Source organism: Schistocerca gregaria, chromosome 5 (genome assembly GCF_023897955.1).
Source record: "Schistocerca gregaria isolate iqSchGreg1 chromosome 5, iqSchGreg1.2, whole genome shotgun sequence".
Taxonomy (NCBI): domain Eukaryota; kingdom Metazoa; phylum Arthropoda; class Insecta; order Orthoptera; family Acrididae; genus Schistocerca; species Schistocerca gregaria.
Window position 1 is genome coordinate 486,988,908 of NC_064924.1, and position 21,956 is coordinate 487,010,863.

Sequence of the window (21,956 nt, forward strand, 5' to 3'; positions counted from 1 at the left end):
TACACCTCTAATCGCTGGGTGCTTCCTATTTCTTAGGAAAAACCAGCCTATCATCTGTTTTTGACAGCTCTCTGGTCGGTGCTCTGCCTATCATCAAAGTGGCAGCCATCGTGTCTCACCTCAGCCAAAACAATCAAATTCCGCATGTCAAAATATTAATTTGGCTGATTTCTTGCCATCATATAGATTTCATTACATCCTGACTAATTTGATATATGGCACTTAGAACATTTTCCACTTACACTCTTCAGATAAGATTATGTAATTACTTTCTTTCATCAAAAATCACTGTGGATCATCTTTAGCAAGTTTATTGAAGAACTATAATGGTCATCGTTTCTAAAAACAGAATAAAATCTTCCCAAATAAATAGCCACACTTCAATCTGATCAACCAATCTGTATAAGTATACCAACAGAATAAGTATATTCATTTTATCAAGTGACTCAGATCCTGTTTATGGTGGATACTTCACAAACATTATAAAGAATGGTGTGAGCAAAAACTCCACCATACAGTGGAGTTGTTAGCAATGAATATGTACATAACTTTGAGAAGACGTAACTAATTAATACTCTGTTTCACCTTAACCTTTCATTATTTTTACAGGAGAATGAATCTACAACTATTGGAATCTTATTTGATGGGATAGCAGGAACAATTACATACTACAAGGATGGGGCTTGCCTTGGTGTTGCTTTCAGAGGCCTTAATGAGGTGCGTGAGCCCCTGTATCCCATTGTTTGTTCAACTGCAGCAAAGACCGAAATGACATTAATAACAACAAAACGTGATTTTGTAAACCTGCAAGATCGTTGTCGAGCTATCATTCTGAAGTATGTGCGCACACGGAGTGACCTACAGCTTCTTAAACTACCACAAAGTATCAAGGAATATTTGTCTGAGACTCTAACAGACACTGTTCAAATATTCAAGCCATGCAATGAATATGTGCATATAGTGTGATATTAATGAATTACTCAGGTATTTGTATGAGAAGTACATAGTTTGTTTTATTTATTGATTTGTTTTTAATTTTGTGTGGACATGCAAAATTGTTGTTACAGGTGTGATTACAGCACACGTTTTAATGCTCATCTGAATGGTACAGTGATGTAAACTGGCAAACAGATAAAATAAGGGAAAGGCTGCTACTCACCTATAATGGACAACCGAAAACAGTATTCACACTAGCTTTTGAGCAATGGTTCTTTTTCCAGCAATAGCACACATACACACACAGTCACACAGACATCCAAATGCATACTTGCTGTAGTGATGGGAGTGTGCAGTTGGGTTTCTGTGTCAATGTGTGTACTACTGCTAGAGAAAGAGCTATTGCTCAAAAGCTAGTGTGAATGTTCTTTTCTGTTGTGTGTTTATATGCTCCATGCATTGATCTGATACAAGTGAGTGCTTGCCTTTCCTTTATTTTACATTTTGCTCCAGCCAGGAATTTCCATTATTGTTAAACTGGCAAACAGTTGTATATTGTAGCTTGATACTTCTTATTAAATTCTGACTGTGAACAATATCCTCAGAAGTTTCTTACCTGAAACAATACTCATTCTAAAGGTCAACAACTGAAGATAATCATTAAAAAATAATGTTTGATGTAATGATTGTAAATCGATAAAAATGCTGACCAGCTATATACTTACTGAAAAATACTGCAAAAATCTGCATTTTAAGCATACAAAATTTTAAAATGTGCATACCTTTACAAATATATTACATTATATTGTATACTTAGGTATTTGTTCTAAGGGACTCAAGTACCCTTACCTACAGTTAATTAGATGGGAAAAGTAAGAAAACTCAAGTCCATTGCTGTTGTTATGTTTCAGAAACTTTATTCTGCATGTGAGAATGTAGTTAATGTTTCCAGTGTATAATGTTTATATAAAGCTAATAGTTGACAGTATGAGCAAATGTGAACTATTAAGAATGAATTAACTAATATATTCCCCAGTGCGAGGCAGATGTACCATAGAAGAAGAATTTGTGTAGCCAAACACCAAATCTAGGGCATCTTGGACTGCTGTTTCTTATGCAACTAGAAGTACAATAACAGAAACCAATAAAGTACTGTAATACTAGCAAAATAGCAGGCTTATGGGATAAGAATGACTGAGAAGGATTACTTGATTAGCAGTTAGCTAATGAAATATAAACATAAATTGGGGTAGTTAAGTACAAACAATGTTACTCCGTGAGAAATTAAAGAAAACAAAAAGGAAGAATGGATAATATAAGAGAAATATGAGGGACAGGAAAGACCTAAGAAGAGAGGACATCTGTAAAGTTGAAATAGTGTAAGAGAGCAAAGGGAGGAGGGTGAGAGATCAGAAACTGAAAGTTAAGTAGCTAGGTAGAAAATTGGGACAGAAGACAAAACAGTGGTGTCCAAATGTCTAACTGCATCCAGTATAATCTCAGAAGGCACCTTCAATATGGAGGTGATGGCATACAAGCCTACTTCCTTAAACAAGTTTCTCTGTAGTAAGGCCATTTCCAGGGGCACTGCAGGGCTATGAATTTGGGGTAACAACACTATAATGAGTCACAAGCATACAGAATTAATTTCAGCTGATTTCAGATATTGGCTGTAGGGTTATTTAGGTGAAATTGGAAGCAGGTAACTTCTACAAAATACAGCTTACACTGAAGTGATTACACACCACTTTTTGCCCATCTACATTAATATGCTGCAAACCATTCCAAAATGCATGGCAGAGACTGCTTTCAGTTGTATCAGAAAGTACAGCTTCTTCCCATTCCATTCACATATGAGCATGGGAAGAAGGACTGTTTAAACACCTCTGTGCACACTGTAATTAATCTAATCTCATCCTTGCAAAACCTATGGGAGTGAAATGTAGTGTTTTGTAGTATATGCCTAGATTCATCATTTAAAACTGGTTCTTAAAACTTTGTGAGCAGCCTTTCTCAAGCCAGCCTATGTCTATCTTCAAGTGTTTGCCAATTCAATTTCTTCAGCCTCTCCATGACACTAGCCACAGGTCAAGCAAACCTTTGACCATTTGTGGTGCTCTTCTTAGTATACATTCAATATCCCCCCTAAGTCCTAATTAGTTGGGGATTCTACCCACTTGAGCAGTATTCGAGTGCGGGTTGCATGAGTTTTGTAAGCAGTCTTCTGTGTAGAATGATTGCAATTACCTAGTATTCTACCAATGAACCGATGCCTGCCACCTACTTTACATATGACAGAACTTACATGATAGTTCCATTTCATGTCCCTTTAAATTGTTACAGTCAGTATTTGTGAGTTGACCAATTCCAGTTGTGGGTCATTGATATAGCAGTCGTTTGATACTACATTTTTTGTTTTGTGAAGTGCACAGTTTTTAGTGTGAAGATAAAGTGATGATCTTTCAGGAACTCAGTTATGTATTACACACATGAAACACACTAACTCTATTCAATTATACTCTTATTTTATATCAGTTGATTGCCACTTTGCAAGATTTTTATCATCATTGGTCACCCTTTATTGATATGAAAAATAAACTTCTCCCTTCCACTGCCTAGAATATATATTTATGCTCTATAATCTCTTATGCATATAGCATCTCATGCACTGAACATTTCCTTTGCTAAATCTGACAGCATGCTCTTTTCCATTTTTGACATCTAAAACCTCAAAGCAATCCACTTGGAGAGTGGCTTTATAAAATTTCAACTGTGTAGTTTTCTTTTTTATGTGGCTAATTCAGTGATTATACCTTAATGGACATTATTTCTATATTTCTATATTTCTTCATGTATCTTCACAAGAATATGAGACTTTGGCCATTTGGCTTTATGTGGCATCAACCTCTCTGGAAGCTAGATTTGTGGTCCTCTAGTTGCCCATAATATAAAGAGGGGATAATGTATTCAGACTGACATTTTCACCCAGTCATATAAAATGAAATCATATTTCTCTGGGAAGATCATCTATTACTCAGAAAATATGGCAGACAGATTGATGTTATTACACTTGGCAATAAATCATGACTGCTGTGTGAAGTGAGCAATGAGTCTCCTGCATTCATATATATTAATTTTTACAAAATATTCTTCCTGCATGACCAGTAGCAGGCTTTCAGTAATACCTGAATCAATATCACCAAATAATTGGGAGTTCTAGAAGCAGTTGAAGGTTTCTTCATTCTGTAATTCATACAATGCAATAATCCCAATGCCAAGCCCACCTTTTGTTCCTATGACCTATTCCACTATTGCCTTCAGGATTGTTGTGAGATGGGAAGCATTAACAGCATTTAGTATATGCTATCAAATCTCTTCTCACATCAGTACGGTAAGTATTAGTTGATGCAGGAAAACAACATGGCATTTAATGCTGTCCACTGAATACTAGTACTATCAGACACTACTAATGCTCTCTCTTTCACTTATCTTTTCATCCCCTTTCCCCCTTCTTCTCCTTAATTAAAAAAAATATATTTTCAATCTCTAGTGTTCCTTCCTGTTCTCATCTGTTGCCTACTTAACCCTTGAAACACACTCATATGATAAATTTTTTTGCATGCCTTCCTTCATGTGTGCTCTATTGGTGAAAGAAGGCATAGTTGTGAGAGCTGTAAACTTTGTATTGATTTCACAGAGTGCTTTTTATCCATTCCAGAATTTTTATTTTTCTGTTAAGACTAACTACTTCAAAATTAGATTTTTTTAGTATTTCTTTCAGGCTTTTTTTCATTTATTATTTTTTTTCTTTTTTCAGCTCTGTGCAACATACATTTAAGATTCCATAATGTGCATCAATGTATTTGAAACACTTTCAAGAATGACATCACTGAAATAACGTAATTGTACAGTTGCAAAAATATACCTGAAAGTAAATTTCATTCAGTGTCTGCTTTGGGGTGAATAATTCAGATCACTGTAGTAGACATTTCAGGACATATCACTATATGTTCCCACTATAATATTATTTACACTTACTCCAAGTTACAAAATTGTTGGTGACAATTATCATCATTCATAAAAGCATAATTTGCATTTCAACATTTTGGGAAATTATCTGGGATATGATTATCAGTAACTAGGAATGAAGTGTGAAGTAATTAACTATTCTGCATAATATTACACAGTAAATTTTTTACACATCCAAGAATTTCACACTAAATCTCATGTTAATAATACATGTTGTAATAGGTGGGTGGAAAAAGGCATTTTTGTCAACTGACATGTAGAAAATGTGCAAATCATAGGTGAAGGACCCTCAAGTACTGCAGTGTCAAGACAGAGTATGCAATCACTGCTGAGGTGAATCTGCTAACATATTTGGAATCAGTGCAGAGCCAAAAAATGCCTGCAAGACCATAGTGAATGTTCTTACAATTGCTTTTCTCAAATAAACTGCCTTTGAAATTATGGTACACTTGCTTAAATCCTAAATTTAGTTTACTTCAGAAATAAGACTTCACCAGAACAACCATAAGCCAGTTACTCAGTTGATATACTTATCAGTTAATGCAGATACAGAACAAGACCATCACCATGTGTATTTTGTCTCTACAGAGAATACAAAATGGAATGTAAAGGTGGACAGGGCTGCTAATGCATATGTACCACATAAAAACAAATGTACGTAGAGTGCAAACAAGAAGCAGTATCCATGAAAGCATTAATGCAACCAACAGAAAAAATAGAATACTAATGTGAAATAGCTTATTGTACGAATGTTTATGAGCTGTTAAAAAAACTATGTTGGACTTGTTACATTTTGAAAACAGTATTCTTTGAAATGTGTAATCGGAAAGCATCTTGTGGACTGAAGTCCATTATCTTTCAGTTTAAGTTTACAGTCCATCTATTAAGCATGATCAGGTAACTCAACTCTGTGTGAAAGATAAGCAATTAGATTTGGGTCTCTATGTGGCAGAACAATTTTAACTACTCGTAACTGATCATTGTGGCAAATGCTCTGAATAAAAACAGAAACTGCATCTCAGTCTTTTGTAATGATCAATATTCTTTTATGTCTGATGACAAGAATTATACATCTTACCTGAGTTTTCAATGTTAGGAGCTCTCTTTAATAAAGTTCACATTTTTCAGTTTGTAAAGATTATGTTAAAACATAGACATTTGCAGAAGAATATTAGGCTGGTATCTTTCATATTGCGTAATGAGATGTTTAACCAATTGCCATTTTCGTTCAGACACTCTGAAGTAATCTTGTAAACTCATATGCTGCAAGGAACTGTACTAAAATTAATTAAATATAGTGATTTGTTGATAAACTGCGTGTCTCAGTTATTAGTTGAACGATAAGGAAATGACAGTTTAAAAGTTAATGTTTCTGTCATTGAGGACAGTGCACTCAAATGTATTATGTGACATGAGATAATACTTGGCAGGAAGATACTGCAGAAGTTCATAAATTAAAACAATTAAGAGAAGTAAAATGTGGCCACATGCCATCCATAGATAACTATTTTTGTATGCAGTTCAAATATTTGTAAACAGTAGTTCTTAATAATGCTGGGTGTTCATAAAAAAGGACAGTTTTGAAAAATAACTTTTGTACTTTAATATCAATTCGTTTTTAAATAATTACTTAATGTCTGTAACTGATCTGCATACAGCAGACAACTACGTGATAATATAGTTAACCATATTAGTAATTTAAAACTGTATAAAGATCACAATTTTATATGAATTACACCTATCACTAGCTGCAGTCTAATAAAACTGCAAAATATAGACCGTGGATATCTTCAGCTCGTGCCATATTAAAACAGGTGCAATATGTTTAAAACCATTGCTGATTTAATTATGTGTGTGGATGACAATTGTTACACAATGGCTTGTGTATGAGTTCATCAGAGAAATGTGCAATTTATAATTTGTAATTTGTTGTTTTCATTAAATGTGTCCATGTAAAATCTCACTTTTATTATTCAGCAGTGTTCATGATCTCAAAGAAGCATGTGGTAAATGTTTTCCACAGAATTGCAGAATGTTTCACGTTGAACTTCATGGTTATAAGAGCCCTTCTTGAATTATTTTGTTGCAAATACAGGTAATATTTAACTAACATTATCTCTATGCAGTTCCTAAACTTAAACTGAAAAACAAATGTATTTCATATGCAGCAGAGCAGTACAGAACCCAAGTCTGGTAGCAATTTGTACAGTCCTATTACTGAGCACTTAAGTGAACTAACTGCATGTGACAGATATAAGTCAAATAATATCATTTTAAACTCAAAAAAGTCAAGTATGGTCTTATGTTCTACCTCCAACATTAGAAACTCAAGAATTAGATAAAATTAATGTCTTGCTGCAATTCTGAAAGAGAATCAAATTAATGGTGATCTTCAGATAACTTCAGTCATCTCACCAACTTCTTGATGGGATATCCAAGATTCAATACTTTTTCACGTAAGTCATAGCTTGTTGCATTTACTTACTTCCAATAGAACATGGGGTAAAGTTTATCATGCTTCATTTAAAATGGTAATCTATACACATTCCTCCAAAAATGACTTATTCAATTCTCCCATCTACACTTTTGCAGATCACTATAAAGTATAGCAGAGGGTACTTTTTGTTGTACCAGGAATTGATACTTCTTTCTATTCCGTTCATGGATTGAGTGTGGGAGTAATGACTGCTTGTATGCCTCTACACAAGCTGATTGCCTAATTTTAAATGCACAGTCTCAGTATGGTGCTTAGGGGACAGAAGAACATTCATAATTTCTCCCCAGAAAGACTTTTCCTGAATTTTCCCAAGCAGTATCTTGGCATTTGTAGAGCATCTCTCTTCAAGGTTGCCCATTCAGATATTTCAGCATTTGTGTTACAGTCAGTTGCCAGTCAAACAAGTCTATGACCATTTGCATTGCTTTTCTCAGTATGTCTCCTGTTAGTCCTACAGGGAGTGGACCCTAAACATACTAGGTGTACTGAAGAATCAGTTGGACAAGCATTCTGTAAGCAGTCTCCTTTAAAGGTGCACTACACTTTCCCAGAGCTCTCCCAGTAAACCAGTCATCCTCTCACCTGTATTCACAAATGGCAGTTGTGCTCATTGTCATTTTGTAGCATAACATCCAGGTGTTTAATCAATGTGACTGACAGAAGTAGAATACTATTAACACTGTATATGAACATAAGAGGATTGTTTCTTCTGCCTGTTCCCTTTAAGTTACATCAATCTACATGTAAAGCAAGTTCTCTCTCACCATGCCAAATAGAAAATTGTTTCCAAATCCCCCTAGTCCCGTGTCCCCAGCCTTTCTGAGACCATTGGCTTGAATGCAATCGGATAGTACCTACCATTTCCCCCCCCCCCCCCCCCCCTCAAGCCACCATTACCATCAACAAAATTTAGCACCCAACTGGTCTTGAGAATGTAGAATGGAAAATAATTTTCCTTGCACACTTATTTTTTAAAATCACAAAAGAAATGAATTTAGCTTTCATTATTGTTTTATTAAACTATGAATTAATGAGTAAATGAGACAATTAATTGCTACTGCTTATCTCTACCTACCTTTTTTGTACAAACAATGGAAAGTCCTGGTTGGAATATCAACAGTTATGGAAAAGGTGACTACTACCCACCGTAAAGATGACATGTTGAGTTGCAGACTAGCTACAGTAGCAGTATCTCGGGGAAGGAGTAGAGGTAGTTCTGGGATGTATGTTCCATAGGATGTGTTTTTGCGGTGCTAGGTAGGTGGAGGGGGGGGGGGGGAGGGTCAGTGACACATGGAATCTGAATAAGTGAAGATCATTGTGAAAGGAGTGGTGGGATCTTTTTGTCGTGCCTGGTTGCAACTTAAGCAATTTTTGGTGCATTGTGAGTGCTATTTGCATACAACTCCTCCTCAGAAAAGAAAGCTAACTATCCACACTGAGACAGGACACCTTCTACAAATCATGCTCCCACTGCACCCATCCTCTCATTAATGACTCTTGCTTCATCCATGCCTTCATTCCCCATATAAAACCAACCAAGTTTAAATGTGTGCAGTATATGTATTATTTGTAAATCATTTTGTTGCTGAACTCCAGACCACTGTAGCTAAGAACAATAATGAAACTGCTGTTCAGGCCCTAAAACAATGTAGTAGTCACATAAGCTCACCAGACAAAAAATTAGTCACCTCAGAGTGCACAAACAGACAAATCCTTAAGCCTTTACAGATGGTGCAGCAATTTAGTCACTTCCTCAACCATGCACACACTTGCTGTATGTGAGCTTAAGGCAGTCACGATCAGCGAAACATTTATGTTTCAAAAAGACATGGTACATAAACACAGGTAAACAAGAGGATGTGACGGAGTGGCAAAAAGAAGCAATCATGTGTAGCTGTGCCTGTGTGGTGTGAAAAGTTGCTGGTTTTGTTGGTGTTTCGTAGTAGACTGTTCAACATGTGGTGGTGGTTGTTGGGATGTTTAAGGGGGACTAAACAGCTAAGGTCATCAGTCCCCCAGTTCAACATGTCTACAAGCAGTGGTGTAACACATGTATCCATAAAATACATCAAAATTATGGCGGAAACAGATCCTGACAGAGGTACTGGCTTGTGAATCAAAATCACTTCCAATCCCAACAGTAATTACTGCAATTGTGAACAAAGGTCCATTCCAACCTTTTAGCAAGAGAACATTGCAACAGGAACTGCATGAAATAAACATTTGAAACATGTCACTTTGCTGACATAAACACACAAAGATGACAACAGCAAAAGTGACCAGGCTAGAGGAATCTGTGACTGGTTTTCTGAACCATCATCTGTAATGATTTCTAGCTATGACTAATTTTCTTACTTACTGCTGAGGTTTGCTACCAATTAGTTCATTTATCTATTGTGCAGTGAATGATGAATCAATTTCTGGTCCATTGTAGAAACTACCTAAAACTCGGGGGGAGTGTTTTCATGATATGTTAAGTATATGTGACATATATGTTTCAATTTTACTGCCATAAATGCACTGTACAAAGTACGCATGTCATGGGTGGACTAAGTGAGGAAGGTGATGATCATTCATGCATTTCACAAGCTGTAAACTACACCACACTGTGTCATGCTTTAATGCTGATATGTGAAGAAAATGTGATTATTTGTAATTTATGTAATCACTATAACAGTATTATGAAATAGTGATAATACCTAGTAAAAAAATTAAAAAACCCCTCAGAAACTTTAATTTTATCCCTCAGGGGATAATTAGCCACAGTTTGGGAACCACTGCCCTCATCACTCAACAACACTTTCTTCATACACAACACTCATCAGCAAACAGGCTCAGATTGCTACATGGAAAAGTAGTCCTACATGATTCCCTGGAGCTCTCCTTCCTTCCTTCCTTCCTTCCTTCCTTCCTCTCTCTCTCTGACAAAAACTGTCTAATACACTGGATTCCATTAATCAAAATGTTTTTGAACTTCACATTCTCAGATTTTTGGTAAAGCACTGTAATTAAGTGCTGAATGTTTTTCAGAAATCTAGGAATATAAAATTTGCCTGTTCACCTCCTTCCTCAGTCTGTAATATATCTTGTGTAGAAAAATTTTTGAATGAGTGGTGCTTTGTAAATCCATGCTGATAACAGGCATTAAGTTTCTGTTTCTTGGAAACTCATGATTGATGACAATATCAATGCTGTTAGTTGCTTTCTTTGTAAGAAAAGGAAGATAAGATTTAATGTCTCATTAATGACCAGTTTATTAGATACAAAGCACAAGCCTGAATTGGAAAAGGATAGAAAAAGAAATTACCCGTTACCTTTTCAAAGAAATCATTTCGGTACTTGGGTTAAGTGATTTTGGGAAACCAAGGACCTGCATGACTGCAGTAACATACATATCACTAAGCAACAATTAAGAAATGGACATGCAGGTCTAACTTACAGTTGCTTTCAAGAACTTAAAGACTGCTTGTGAAGCTTTACTTCATTGAGTAATGTGGAGACCATATTATGAGTGGCAAAGACAGTTATATGGACTGAGTGAGGAATGAATACAGAACAGGTCACCCAAATAAAATATTTGATTGCTTGTTCAGCTAAGAATTCATAGAAATTTATTAGCAAATCTTGAAATCCACTTAATAATTAAAATTCAACTATTCATGTTGTTACGATCATGAAGGGTTGGAGAATTATCTTCCCAGTTTCTGGAAATTATCATCCCACATTCTATTACTTAAGAAATTATCTAAGGTTGCAGACAAGTGATTTCAAATGTTTTGTTCCCCTTGGGCTGCCCGAAATGGACACTGTGCAGGAAGATCTCCTGGATGTTTCCATTAAAGAAATGAACTGAAGCATTCAAATGAATAAGTCTCCACTGTCAATTGGTTTATCTTTTTGGTGCTAGCCAATATTAGAAAACAGACTCACCCCTACTGTACCTATAAAGAAACAGAGTACCCTCTGTTACAGCTCAGCAGTTATACTGACAGTGGGAAGAAGACAACTCCTTGCACTTTATGGATAGTCATTTGCTTTTTCTGAGAATGGTTTCAATTGCTCAGTGTGTGTACAGAATCCACCATAAGTAAAATCTCAGTTCAAAAGGAATGTGCTATATGATCCATGCAACTATTCAGTAGCCTAATTAATTTCTAAATACACTATGATGTCTAAATTGGAGGACACAACTAAACTGTGTTTTTCTGACGCAAGTTATACTCTTGGCAGAAGTAAAACAACTCTATTGAAATTTCAGACATACATGCATATTACAGCATGTTCATAAGAAGAGGCATAAATTCTGGGAGGAGGGAGAGGAAGCAAGCTCTGCCCACCGATTCGCAGCTCACAGGCTGCTGAGGGGACAGGGACAGTGGCTGGAGAGGGGGGGAGGGGGTGGGGGACAAGCCTTGCTAAAGTCGAGCAGTGCTGGCAAAACACTTGCGTTCACTCACATACAGTCTGTGCTTCAAGTGGTGCTGCCAGTGCCACCAAGACAGCTGTTAGCTACTACATATTGTACATCTACAAAAGTAAGAACTGAGACAGGGAATCATAAAAGTTTACAAGATTCACCAAATTGAAATTGATAGTTTAATGATGAATGATGGTGTTTGTTGTTACTAATTCCATATCAGTTCTCACAGACAATTTGAAATTAGAAAGAACCTGTAGTAAACCTTACATTATGGCAATAACAAGAGAATGAGTAAAATTTTTGAATGTTTACTCACATATGTAATCCTTATTGCACGAGGGCTTGCTGGAAAAATAAAGCCACCAAATTTTGTATGTGAAAATCCTTAAATCTTTTTAAATAAAACTTTATTAACATTCTCCATCTCTTTCTTCTCATCTATATATTAATTTCCCAACAAAACTTCGATTTTGGCTACAGTAACAACTTTTTGGGATTCCATTATCAAAGAATCCATTGAAATACGCATTGCAGGAAATCTAATGAACCGTGACAGCGGTTACCAATTAAATAATGCATGGAATCCCATCATCTCCGAAATTTGCTTGAGACTAAATTGCCAGAAGACTTCGATAGTAGGGGCCAGCGACAATACCGACAGCAGCTGAGTACTGCAGCTCCACCAGCAACGGTGCTGTTGCTGGGCAGTGTGGCCCTTCTGTCTCCGCAACTGCAATGCATTAGCGGCAGTACTATCAGCACACTATATAAGACAGAGAGGAGAACATCTTCGTCAGTCCTCGTTCGGCTCACCTGAAGATGGCTGGCAGTTGTCAAGCTGAAATATCATGCAATGAACTTCACGACAACCAACTGCAAGCCTGAAATCTTTTTGAACAATTGATTCTCTGGGAAAATTTCAAATTTTACAAATCTACATCCATACCCCCTCACTCCCCCCAAAATAACACCTTACATTAAGATCAATTCAAATACGATAAAGCTAGTTTACTCACTCTCACACTAGGGATAATAATCTTAAAAAACTGTACATAAACACTTTGAATTAGTGACATCTGAATATCAATTGATCATTTCTGCTATTAATGCTGAGCAACCTAACTGTTGTTGTCTACCAATTTTGTAGGCAGTAAGCAAATATGTAACATCTGAATGCAAATACACTTACAAGCCTATTTTTTCAAATGCCTTATGGGATTCCATATTTAAACGCTTACTGTTGACTCCTTGGAGACCCACCCAGGTATTAATCATAGTGATCCACCAATACCATAAGCATTATGAGAACTGTACGTCCCATCTAGGCAGATCTGACTCCATATTTCTAGGAAGAGCTAATACAAATAAGATGTGCAGGTGTCTTAGAGGCTGCATGCTGCTAACTGTTGTATCTCAACAGCCATCCCCATCAATGGTACATCCCTCACATGGAAGTTGTTAAGTGATGATCCCAACTCAATGTGCTACATAATGGTCCGCTGGTAAGCCAAAGTTCTGGCCAGATTCTCAGTACAAAAAGCTGGATTTGCCAAACCTGAATCAAACAGTCACCAAACATGTTCCCCATGGCAGAACCAGTAGTATACAAATGCTATGTATCACATACTATTACAGAAACATACTGCACACTGGCCACTGGCCTCTAAAAAGATGAGCCAGGTATTCTTCAGCACCTTAAGAGTGCGTGAAGTTCTGGGTGGATTATAAATAACGGTAGTAGCAAAGCCCACAACTCAATATATAGTTGACACATTCTTTATCAACAGGCATATCTACATCTACATGACTACTCTGCAATTCACATTTAAGTGCTTGGCAGAGGGTTCATTGAACCACAATCATACTATCTCTCTACTATTCCATTCCCTAACAGCGCACGGGAAAAACGAACACCTAAACGTTTCTGTTTGAGCTCTGATTTCTCTTATTTTATTTTGATGATCATTCCTACCTATGTGGGTTGGGCTCAACAAAATATTTTCGCATTCGGAAGAGAAAGTTGGTGACTGAAATTTCGTAAAAAGATATCGCCGCGACGAAAAACGTCTTTGCTGTAATGACTTCCATCCCAATTCGTGTGTCATATCTGCCACACTCTCTCCCCTATTACGTGATAATACAAAACGAGCTGCTCTTTTTTGCACCCTTTCGATGTCCTCCGTCAACCCCAGCTGGTAAGGATCCCACACCGTGCAGCAATATTCTAACAGAGGATGAACGAGTGTGGTGTAAGCTGTCTCTTTAGTGGACTTGTTGCATCTTCTAAGTGTCCTGCCAATGAAACGCGACCTTTGGCTCGCCTTCCCACAATATTATCTATGTGGTCTTCCCAACTGAAGATGTTCGTAATTTTAACACCCAGGTACTTAGTTGAATTGACAGCCTTGAGAATTTTACTATTTATCGAGTAATCGAATTCCAACGGATTTCTTTTGGAACTCATGTGGATCACCTCACACTTTTTGTTATTTAGCGTCAACTGCCACCTGCCACACCATACAGCAATCTTTTCTAAATCGCTTTGCAACTGATACTGGTCTTCGGATGACCTTACTAGACGGTAAATTACAGCATCATCTGCGAACAACCTAAGAGAATTGCTCAGATTGTCACCCAGGTCATTTATATAGATCAGGAACAGCAGAGGCCTCAGGACGCTTCCCTGGGCAACACCTGATATCACTTCAGTTTTACTCGATGATTTGCCGTCTATTACAACGAACTGCGACCTTCCTGACAGGAAGTCACGAATCCAGTCGCACAACTGAGACGATACCCCATAGGCCCGCAGCTTGATTAGAAGTCGCTTGTGAGGAACGGTGTCAAAAGCTTTCCGGAAATCTAGGAATACGGAATCAACTTGAGATCCCCTGTCGATAGCAGCCATTACTTCGTGCAAATAAAAGAGCTAGCTGCATTGCACAAGAGCGATGTTTTCTGAAGCCATGCTGATTACATATCAATAGATCGTTCCCTTCGAGGTGATTCATAATGTTTGAATACAGTATATGCTCCAAAACCCTACTACAAACCAACGTCAATGATATAGGTCTGTAGTTAAATGGATTACTCCTATTACCCTTCTTAAACACTGGTGCGACCTGCGCAATTTTCCAATCTGTTGGTACAGATCTATCGGTATATAAACAAGACAAAGAGCTGCTAAACTTTTGTAAATGTCCTGCTTCCAACAGCACACACATTCTCTGTCTCTATAATTTGGTGATAGCTGACTTAACAGAACAAAAGTAACACTCAATCTATGCTAGCCCTAAAGCTTCCATTTCAGTGCTGCTCAGTTCTGTATTGGGTTTGTATCTCTGGCAGTGTTATTTGTACGTTAACAATTACACACAGCAGCATGGATACCTTTACTGACGAAGAGCTGGCTGCTGTGCACTGTGTGGTGGGCTTCTCTTAATGCAACGGAAGAGTGGTCCAAGCAAACTATGCCAAGCTGTCCCCACAGTGATGGCAACCATTTCACAGTACTTTTGCATTTGAGGGTTGGTGCATTACTGTGTGTTTTGTACTGCACATATTCATAATTGCATATTACAGCTTTTTCACTATTATAAAGCTATTTTCACAAAAAACAAACTAGGGTAACAAACTGAATAAACCATTATTGCATTATTATTCTAACATCCTACAGAGAATTAAGGGTCCCTGATACCAAAATACCGAAATTTTATTGGTGGAGTGTGGGTTCACTCTGTATAAATGACAAGATATACAAAAAAAAAAAAAAAAGCCAGCTTTCTTCAATTTAATAGTACTCATCAGAGCTGCAGTCTAATTTAGTTGAATGCCACAGAGGCACAATATGTGATCAAAAGTATTCGAACACCTGGCTGAAAATTACTTACAAGCTTGTGGCACCCTCCATTGGTAATGTTGGAATTCAATATGGTGTTGGCCCACCCTTAGCATTGATGACAGCTTCCACTCTCGCAGGCATGCATTCAGTCAGGTGCTGGAAGGTTTCTTGGGGAATGGCAGCCCGTTCTTCACGGAATGCTACACTGAGAAGAGGTACCGAAGTCAGTAGGAGAGGCCTCGCATGAAGTCGGTGTTCCAAAACATCCCAAAGGTATTCTACATGATTCAGGTCAGAACACTGAGCACGCCAGTCCATTACAGGGATGTTATTGTCATGTAAGCACTCCGCCACAGGCCGTACACTATGAACAGGTGCTCGATTGTGTAGAAAGATACAATCGCCATCCCCAAATTGCTCATCATCAGTGGGAAGCAAGAAGGTGTGTAAAACATCAATGTAGGCCTGTGGTGTGATACTGCCATGCAAAGCAACAAGAGGTGCAAGCCCTCTCCATGAAAAAACATGACTACACCAAACACCACCACCTCTGAATTTTACTGTTAGCACTACACACACTGGAAGATGATGTTCACTGGGCATTCGCCATACTCACACCCTGCTATCGGATCGTCACTCCACACAACTTTTTCCACTGTTCAATTGTCCAATGTTTATGCTCCTTACACTTAGTGAGGCATCGTTTGGCATTTACCAACGTGGTATGTGGCTTATGACGAGCTGCTCAACCATGAAATCCAAGTTTTCTCACCTCCCACCTAACTGTCATAGGACTTGCAGTGGATCCTGATGCAGTTTGGAATTCCTGTGTGGTGGTCTGAATAGATGTCTGCCTGTCACACAGTACGGCTCTCTTCAACTGCCGGCGGTCCCTGTCAGGCAATAGACAAGGTCGGCCTGTGCGCTTCTGTGCTGTACATATCCTTTCACATTTCCACTTCACTATCACATCAGAAACAGTGGACCTACAGATGTTTAGGAGTGTGGAAATCTCGCATACAGGCGTATGATACAAGTGATACCCAATCACCTGACCACGTTTGAAGCCTAAGTTCCATGGAGTGCCCCATCCTGCTCTCAATATGTCTAATGACTACTAAGGTAGCCAATATGGGGTACCTGGCAGTAGGTGGCAGCATAATGCACCTAATATGAGAAATGTATGTTTTTGGGGGTGTCTGGATACTTTTGATCACATAGTGTAGCTTTGTGCCTTATACAACTGGCATATACAACAGAAGACAAAAAACTAACTAGTCTGCACCTCTCTTTGTAATAAATACACAGAAACAGTTTCTTTCTTTTTTTCTTGCAGGTAGGTTATGTTACAGATGACACACTGATTTTTTTCCATTTATGGACTAAGAGCAGAAAAATCTGCAACCATTTGGAAACAAACAATATGATATTTTACAGAAATTTACATCAACATCCCTTATCTCACCTGAAATTTGAAACTGTAAATGGCACTGAGACACCTGAATGTCTTCACTTTAATGACATATTTCATTAAACTTATTCTGAAACCCTCAGAAATTCTCCTAGCATTTTGACACAATTGATTCAGTTCACATATTAAGATTCCAGATACTTTGTCCATTCCATCCTTTTTGAGATTTTTCTCGTGCGTTTTTACGATTTTGCAAGTTTTTTTCCACGTTTTTCTGCTCTACTATAGATCCTTGCTCCTTCAAATGTGTGTGAATTCCTAAGGGACCAAACATCTGAGGTCATTGGTCCCTTGACTTACACACTACTTCGACTAACTTATGCTAAGAACAACACACACACCCATGCCCAAGTGAGGACTCGAACCTGCGGTGGGAGGGGCCGTGCAATTTGTGACATGGCGCCTCAAACCACATGGCCCTTGCTCCTTCCATCTGCATCAACACAGAAAAGTTTCCTTATCCCTAGCCAGAACCTATTCTCATATACTGTTCCTGCATTGTTCTTTGGCTCAAGGAATCCCCCAAATGGCATCACCATCAAATTACTCATCCCCAGCTGCCACGAGGCCCAAATCGTCTTAAAATGTATCTTTTTGTATCCATAAAATTCTGCTCTGCAATCCCAAATTCCTGTATCCCACTTCTCACATCAAAACTCTTGCCCTCCAGGAACTACAGCAACATGCACAACAGCAGCTCAAAAACTCTCCCACCTGTTCACCTCCTGCTCCCACCTTGGACACCATTATTCACGACCTCTGACAGCCTCCATCCCTTCCCCAGATCTGCTGATACAGTGGCTGACGAACCCTGCCTCGCGGACCTGCTACATTCTCCCCCTGGAACTCACTCCCAACACCATACAGAATCTAGAACCTAAGCAAATCCAAAACAGTCATGAAACTTTCCTCCAAAAGCCTTAGTTCTACAGATGATGTCTCCAGGGGTCTTACTTTTTGCCCAACAACCAAATTCAATCATCTTGGACTTGTTAAAAATCTTGTCTCCTCCTCCTGCTCCCTACAGAGGAAACACTTTTCACCACCAACCCTCCCAATCAAACTCAACCCACTACCAATGTCAAACCCTCCATCCAATTGTGATCCACATTTATTGCCCCTAAATCACATCCTGTTAATATTCCAGAATTTCTTAACTTTAAATTTTGCCTCACCATCAATCCCCCAAACCCCTCTCAACACAGAAGCTAACTTTACATACACAGAAAGAACCATAATCCACAGCCTAAACACTTGTCTTGACCTTATAATTCTACTGGCCAAGAAAGGTACAACCACTATGATTTTGAACTGCAGGGATTATCTGGTAGAAGGACTTCGCCACCTGTCAGATTCATCCACCCTGTAGGTGACCCTATTCCAGAACTTTAACAGGATCTTCTCAAATCCTTGGCTTATCCCAGAACCTCACCCCTAAATATCTCTCTATCCTCACCCCCACCACTCTCCATACTGCTGCTTTCTACAATATTTTTAAAATCCACACACTCAACCACCCAGGACACACCATTTCCTCCACTGACTCCACTATTCCTGTCCCTTTAACCATACAGTGCCCTGCTTGTCACTACTGGTGCCACCTCCCTTTACACTAACATCCCTAATGCTCACGGCCTTCACACTATCTTCCTGAGCGACCGACTTAAGGTCAGTTCACACTGTCCATCAAGGTGTATTCACAGTATCAGTCATGTCAAGTCAATTTAAGTCGCGTGATCACAACTCGTATTGCTGTCCTTAACTGTGTGTTTTTTTTTTTGCGCAGAGTGCACATACACAACACAGTAGCTTATATGTGTGGACGCTGGAGTCCACATTGGTTACAAAATGACATTTATTAGACTCAAATGTTTTGCAGCTTGCAATGATAGCTTGTATTTTAGAGAAGAAAGACAGGAGCACAAAACACCACAAAGAAAGTGTGTAGGTCAAAAGAATAAAATTATGTACAAGGGTAATCCCAAATCCACTATTCTTTTTATAAGTACATAAACATGTTTATTTCTACAATGGTTTACATCAGTTTACAGCTTGAACATTTAGCTATTTTTCGACATAATCACCATTTCTGTTGATGTCGTAACAGCACACCACCATGGTGTTCAGAAAGTTGGGAACCTCTTCTTTCACCTCGTCGTAGGAGCTGAATCGCCTTCCGGCCAAATGTTCTTTTGACCTAGGGAACAGGTGATAGTCACTGGCCACCAAGTCAGAACTATAGGGTGGGTGGGTGATTATGTTCCACTGAAACTGTTGCAGAAGAGCAATGGTTTGCTGAGCAATGTGTGGGCAAGCGTTGTCATGGAGAATGTGTACGCCCTTGCTCAACATTCCTCTTCTCTGGTTCTGAATTGCCCGTTTGAGTTTTTTCAGAGTCTCACAGTACTTGCCAGTGTTAATTGTGGTCCCAGTGGGTATAAAGTCAACCAACAATATCCCTTTCTGATCCCAAAAGACAGCTGTCATGACTTTATCGGCAGACTGTGTTTGAATTTCCATGGCTTTTGGTGAAGAAGGATGCTGCCACTGGCGCGATTGTTGCTGGGTCTCAGGTGTAAAGTGGTATTCCCAGGTTTCGTCAGCCTTGACAATTGAGTTCAACAAGTTGTCCTGCTCAGTTGCAAGGTGGTGAAGAAATGCGCGGGAAGCATCAACTCATTGCCGCATATGGTCCTCAGTAAGCATGCGTGGCACCCATCTTGAGCACACCTTCCGGTAGTTTAATGTTTCTGTTAAAATTCTGTGAGTGGTGCTTCGGGAAACCTCAGGAACCAATGTGCAGATATCATCCAGAGTGATCTGCCGATCTTCATGCATGCTTTGTTCAACCTTCAACACTATCTCCTCAGAAATTGACGGTTTCTTGCTGCTTCGTTTGTCATGAATTTCAGTCCAACCAGCTTCAAACATTCTACACCACTTACGAACACTTTTGACATCCACGCGCGACTCACCATACACTTTTGTCAATTGGCGATGGATTTCAATCAGAGCAGTGCCCTTTGCATTCAAAAACTAAATAACTGCAAGCAATTCACACTTGGCCGTAACATCAACGGGAGCTCCATTCTCAACGGCTGCCACGCCAAGACTGAGCGACTCAGCATGGCGTTTACACACAGTGCGTGAAGCACTCTTAATAACAGTGTGACCAACTGCCACACAGAGTTATGTACTTATTAAAAAAAAAATAGGAGACCTTACTTTTGGGATTACCCTCATAGTACAGGAGAGGAATTTCACACACCATGCAACGGGCTCGAGGAAGAGGAAGCTGCATCTTACATTTCAAAAAGTCAAAGTGTCACTTTTTTCATTTTTTATGTCAAACTGCAGCCAGAATTACTAAAAGAAACAGTGTTTCGAGCTGCCATCACATCCAATGAAAAACTGGTTTAAGTTTAATTTTGGTTGAAAGTGCAGTGCAAATTTTTGTGCTAAAGTCATAGCGCCAATACCTTTCCCTTCAAGATTTAACAATTTCCTTTACGTCTTGTATTTGGTTTTTAACAGTTCAAGTGCCTAATATGTTATAGAATTACTAGTGAATCCACGTAAATATTGAACACTAATGCTTGCAAAACTATTTCACACACAATCCACGGAGCTATTTAACAATAAATAAGCCTACCACGAACACATACCTAAACAAATAATTTGCAGTGTCTCAAGGTTTCAGTCAATTTCTTTAGCAAACACTACAAATGTCTGACATTAACACAAATTCTGCCTACTAATCAATCTGATTCTACCCCCAGCATAGTGCAATGTATTTCATTGTAAAATGTTAAATACAGTACCGGTATGAATAAAAATCCTCTCTATAAATGTAGTAGAGGGCCAGTAATTTAGTATGTTTATGTTGTATAATTCAGACTGCAAACCACTTTAAAAAAAAAAAAAAAAAAAAAAAAAAAAAAAAAAAAAAAAAAAAAACGAAATGAAACAATTTATAACAAATAATGAACAACAACTGATACCAGCCATGGAAATCAGGGTGAAATGAACTATAGAGACCTGTGCATGGTCATGTACTTGGTGGAAATGAGCTTGTGGGTCACGTGACAACAATGGATGGACGATGTCAAGTGTGAGAACTTTCTCCCCAAGAAACCTTGACAGTGATGTGATGTGACAGGACAGGATTGCCAGTATGGATGCTGCCATTTGAAATGCATTGCAGAATGTTTTGATGGGGCAGGATGTGACACAACATGGCGGCCTGTGTGAACTGGCCTTTAAGCTCATACTCTTACTAATCACAGTTAACAGAATAGAATAGCCTGGGTATTCTAAGAAAGATAGGGAAAACTTCCCCCGAGTAGTATCGTGTTGTTGTTATATAACTGGAAGTGGCCCATATATACCACAAATTAATTTACGTAATCAAACATATTGATACATTAAGGCCAATTCACACTGTCAGTCACGGCACGACAAGTCAATTTGTCACATTATCTCGGCATGCATTGCTGTCCTCAACTGTTCTTTTCGTGGGAATTGCAATCTTCGCAAGACGATTTTCCACTGTTTTTACACGCAAAGTGCACATAAACAATGCGGAGGTCCCCATTTGTACAAAAATGACATTTACTGGACTCAAGTGGTTTACAGTTTGCAGGGATAGTTTGTATATTAGAGAAGGAAGATAGAAGTGCAAAACAACACAAAGAAAGTGTGCAAGACTGAAAAAGTGACATTACAGGCTACATAAGGGGAACTTATTACATTAAATTGT

General features: G+C 38.4%; 1 protein-coding gene across 1 annotated transcript in view; it reads left to right on the forward strand.

Moving 5' to 3' along the window:
• The window catches only part of LOC126272748 (SPRY domain-containing SOCS box protein 3), a 95,564-nt gene extending 88,549 nt beyond the window's left edge, over positions 1 to 7,015 (forward strand). The window contains exon 4 of the mRNA XM_049975848.1: positions 610 to 7,015. Within this exon, the coding sequence (XP_049831805.1) occupies positions 610 to 966 (357 nt within the window). The 3' untranslated portion in view covers positions 967 to 7,015. The remainder of the gene's footprint in view (positions 1 to 609) is intronic.
• Positions 7,016 to 21,956: the final 14,941 nt, after the last annotated feature.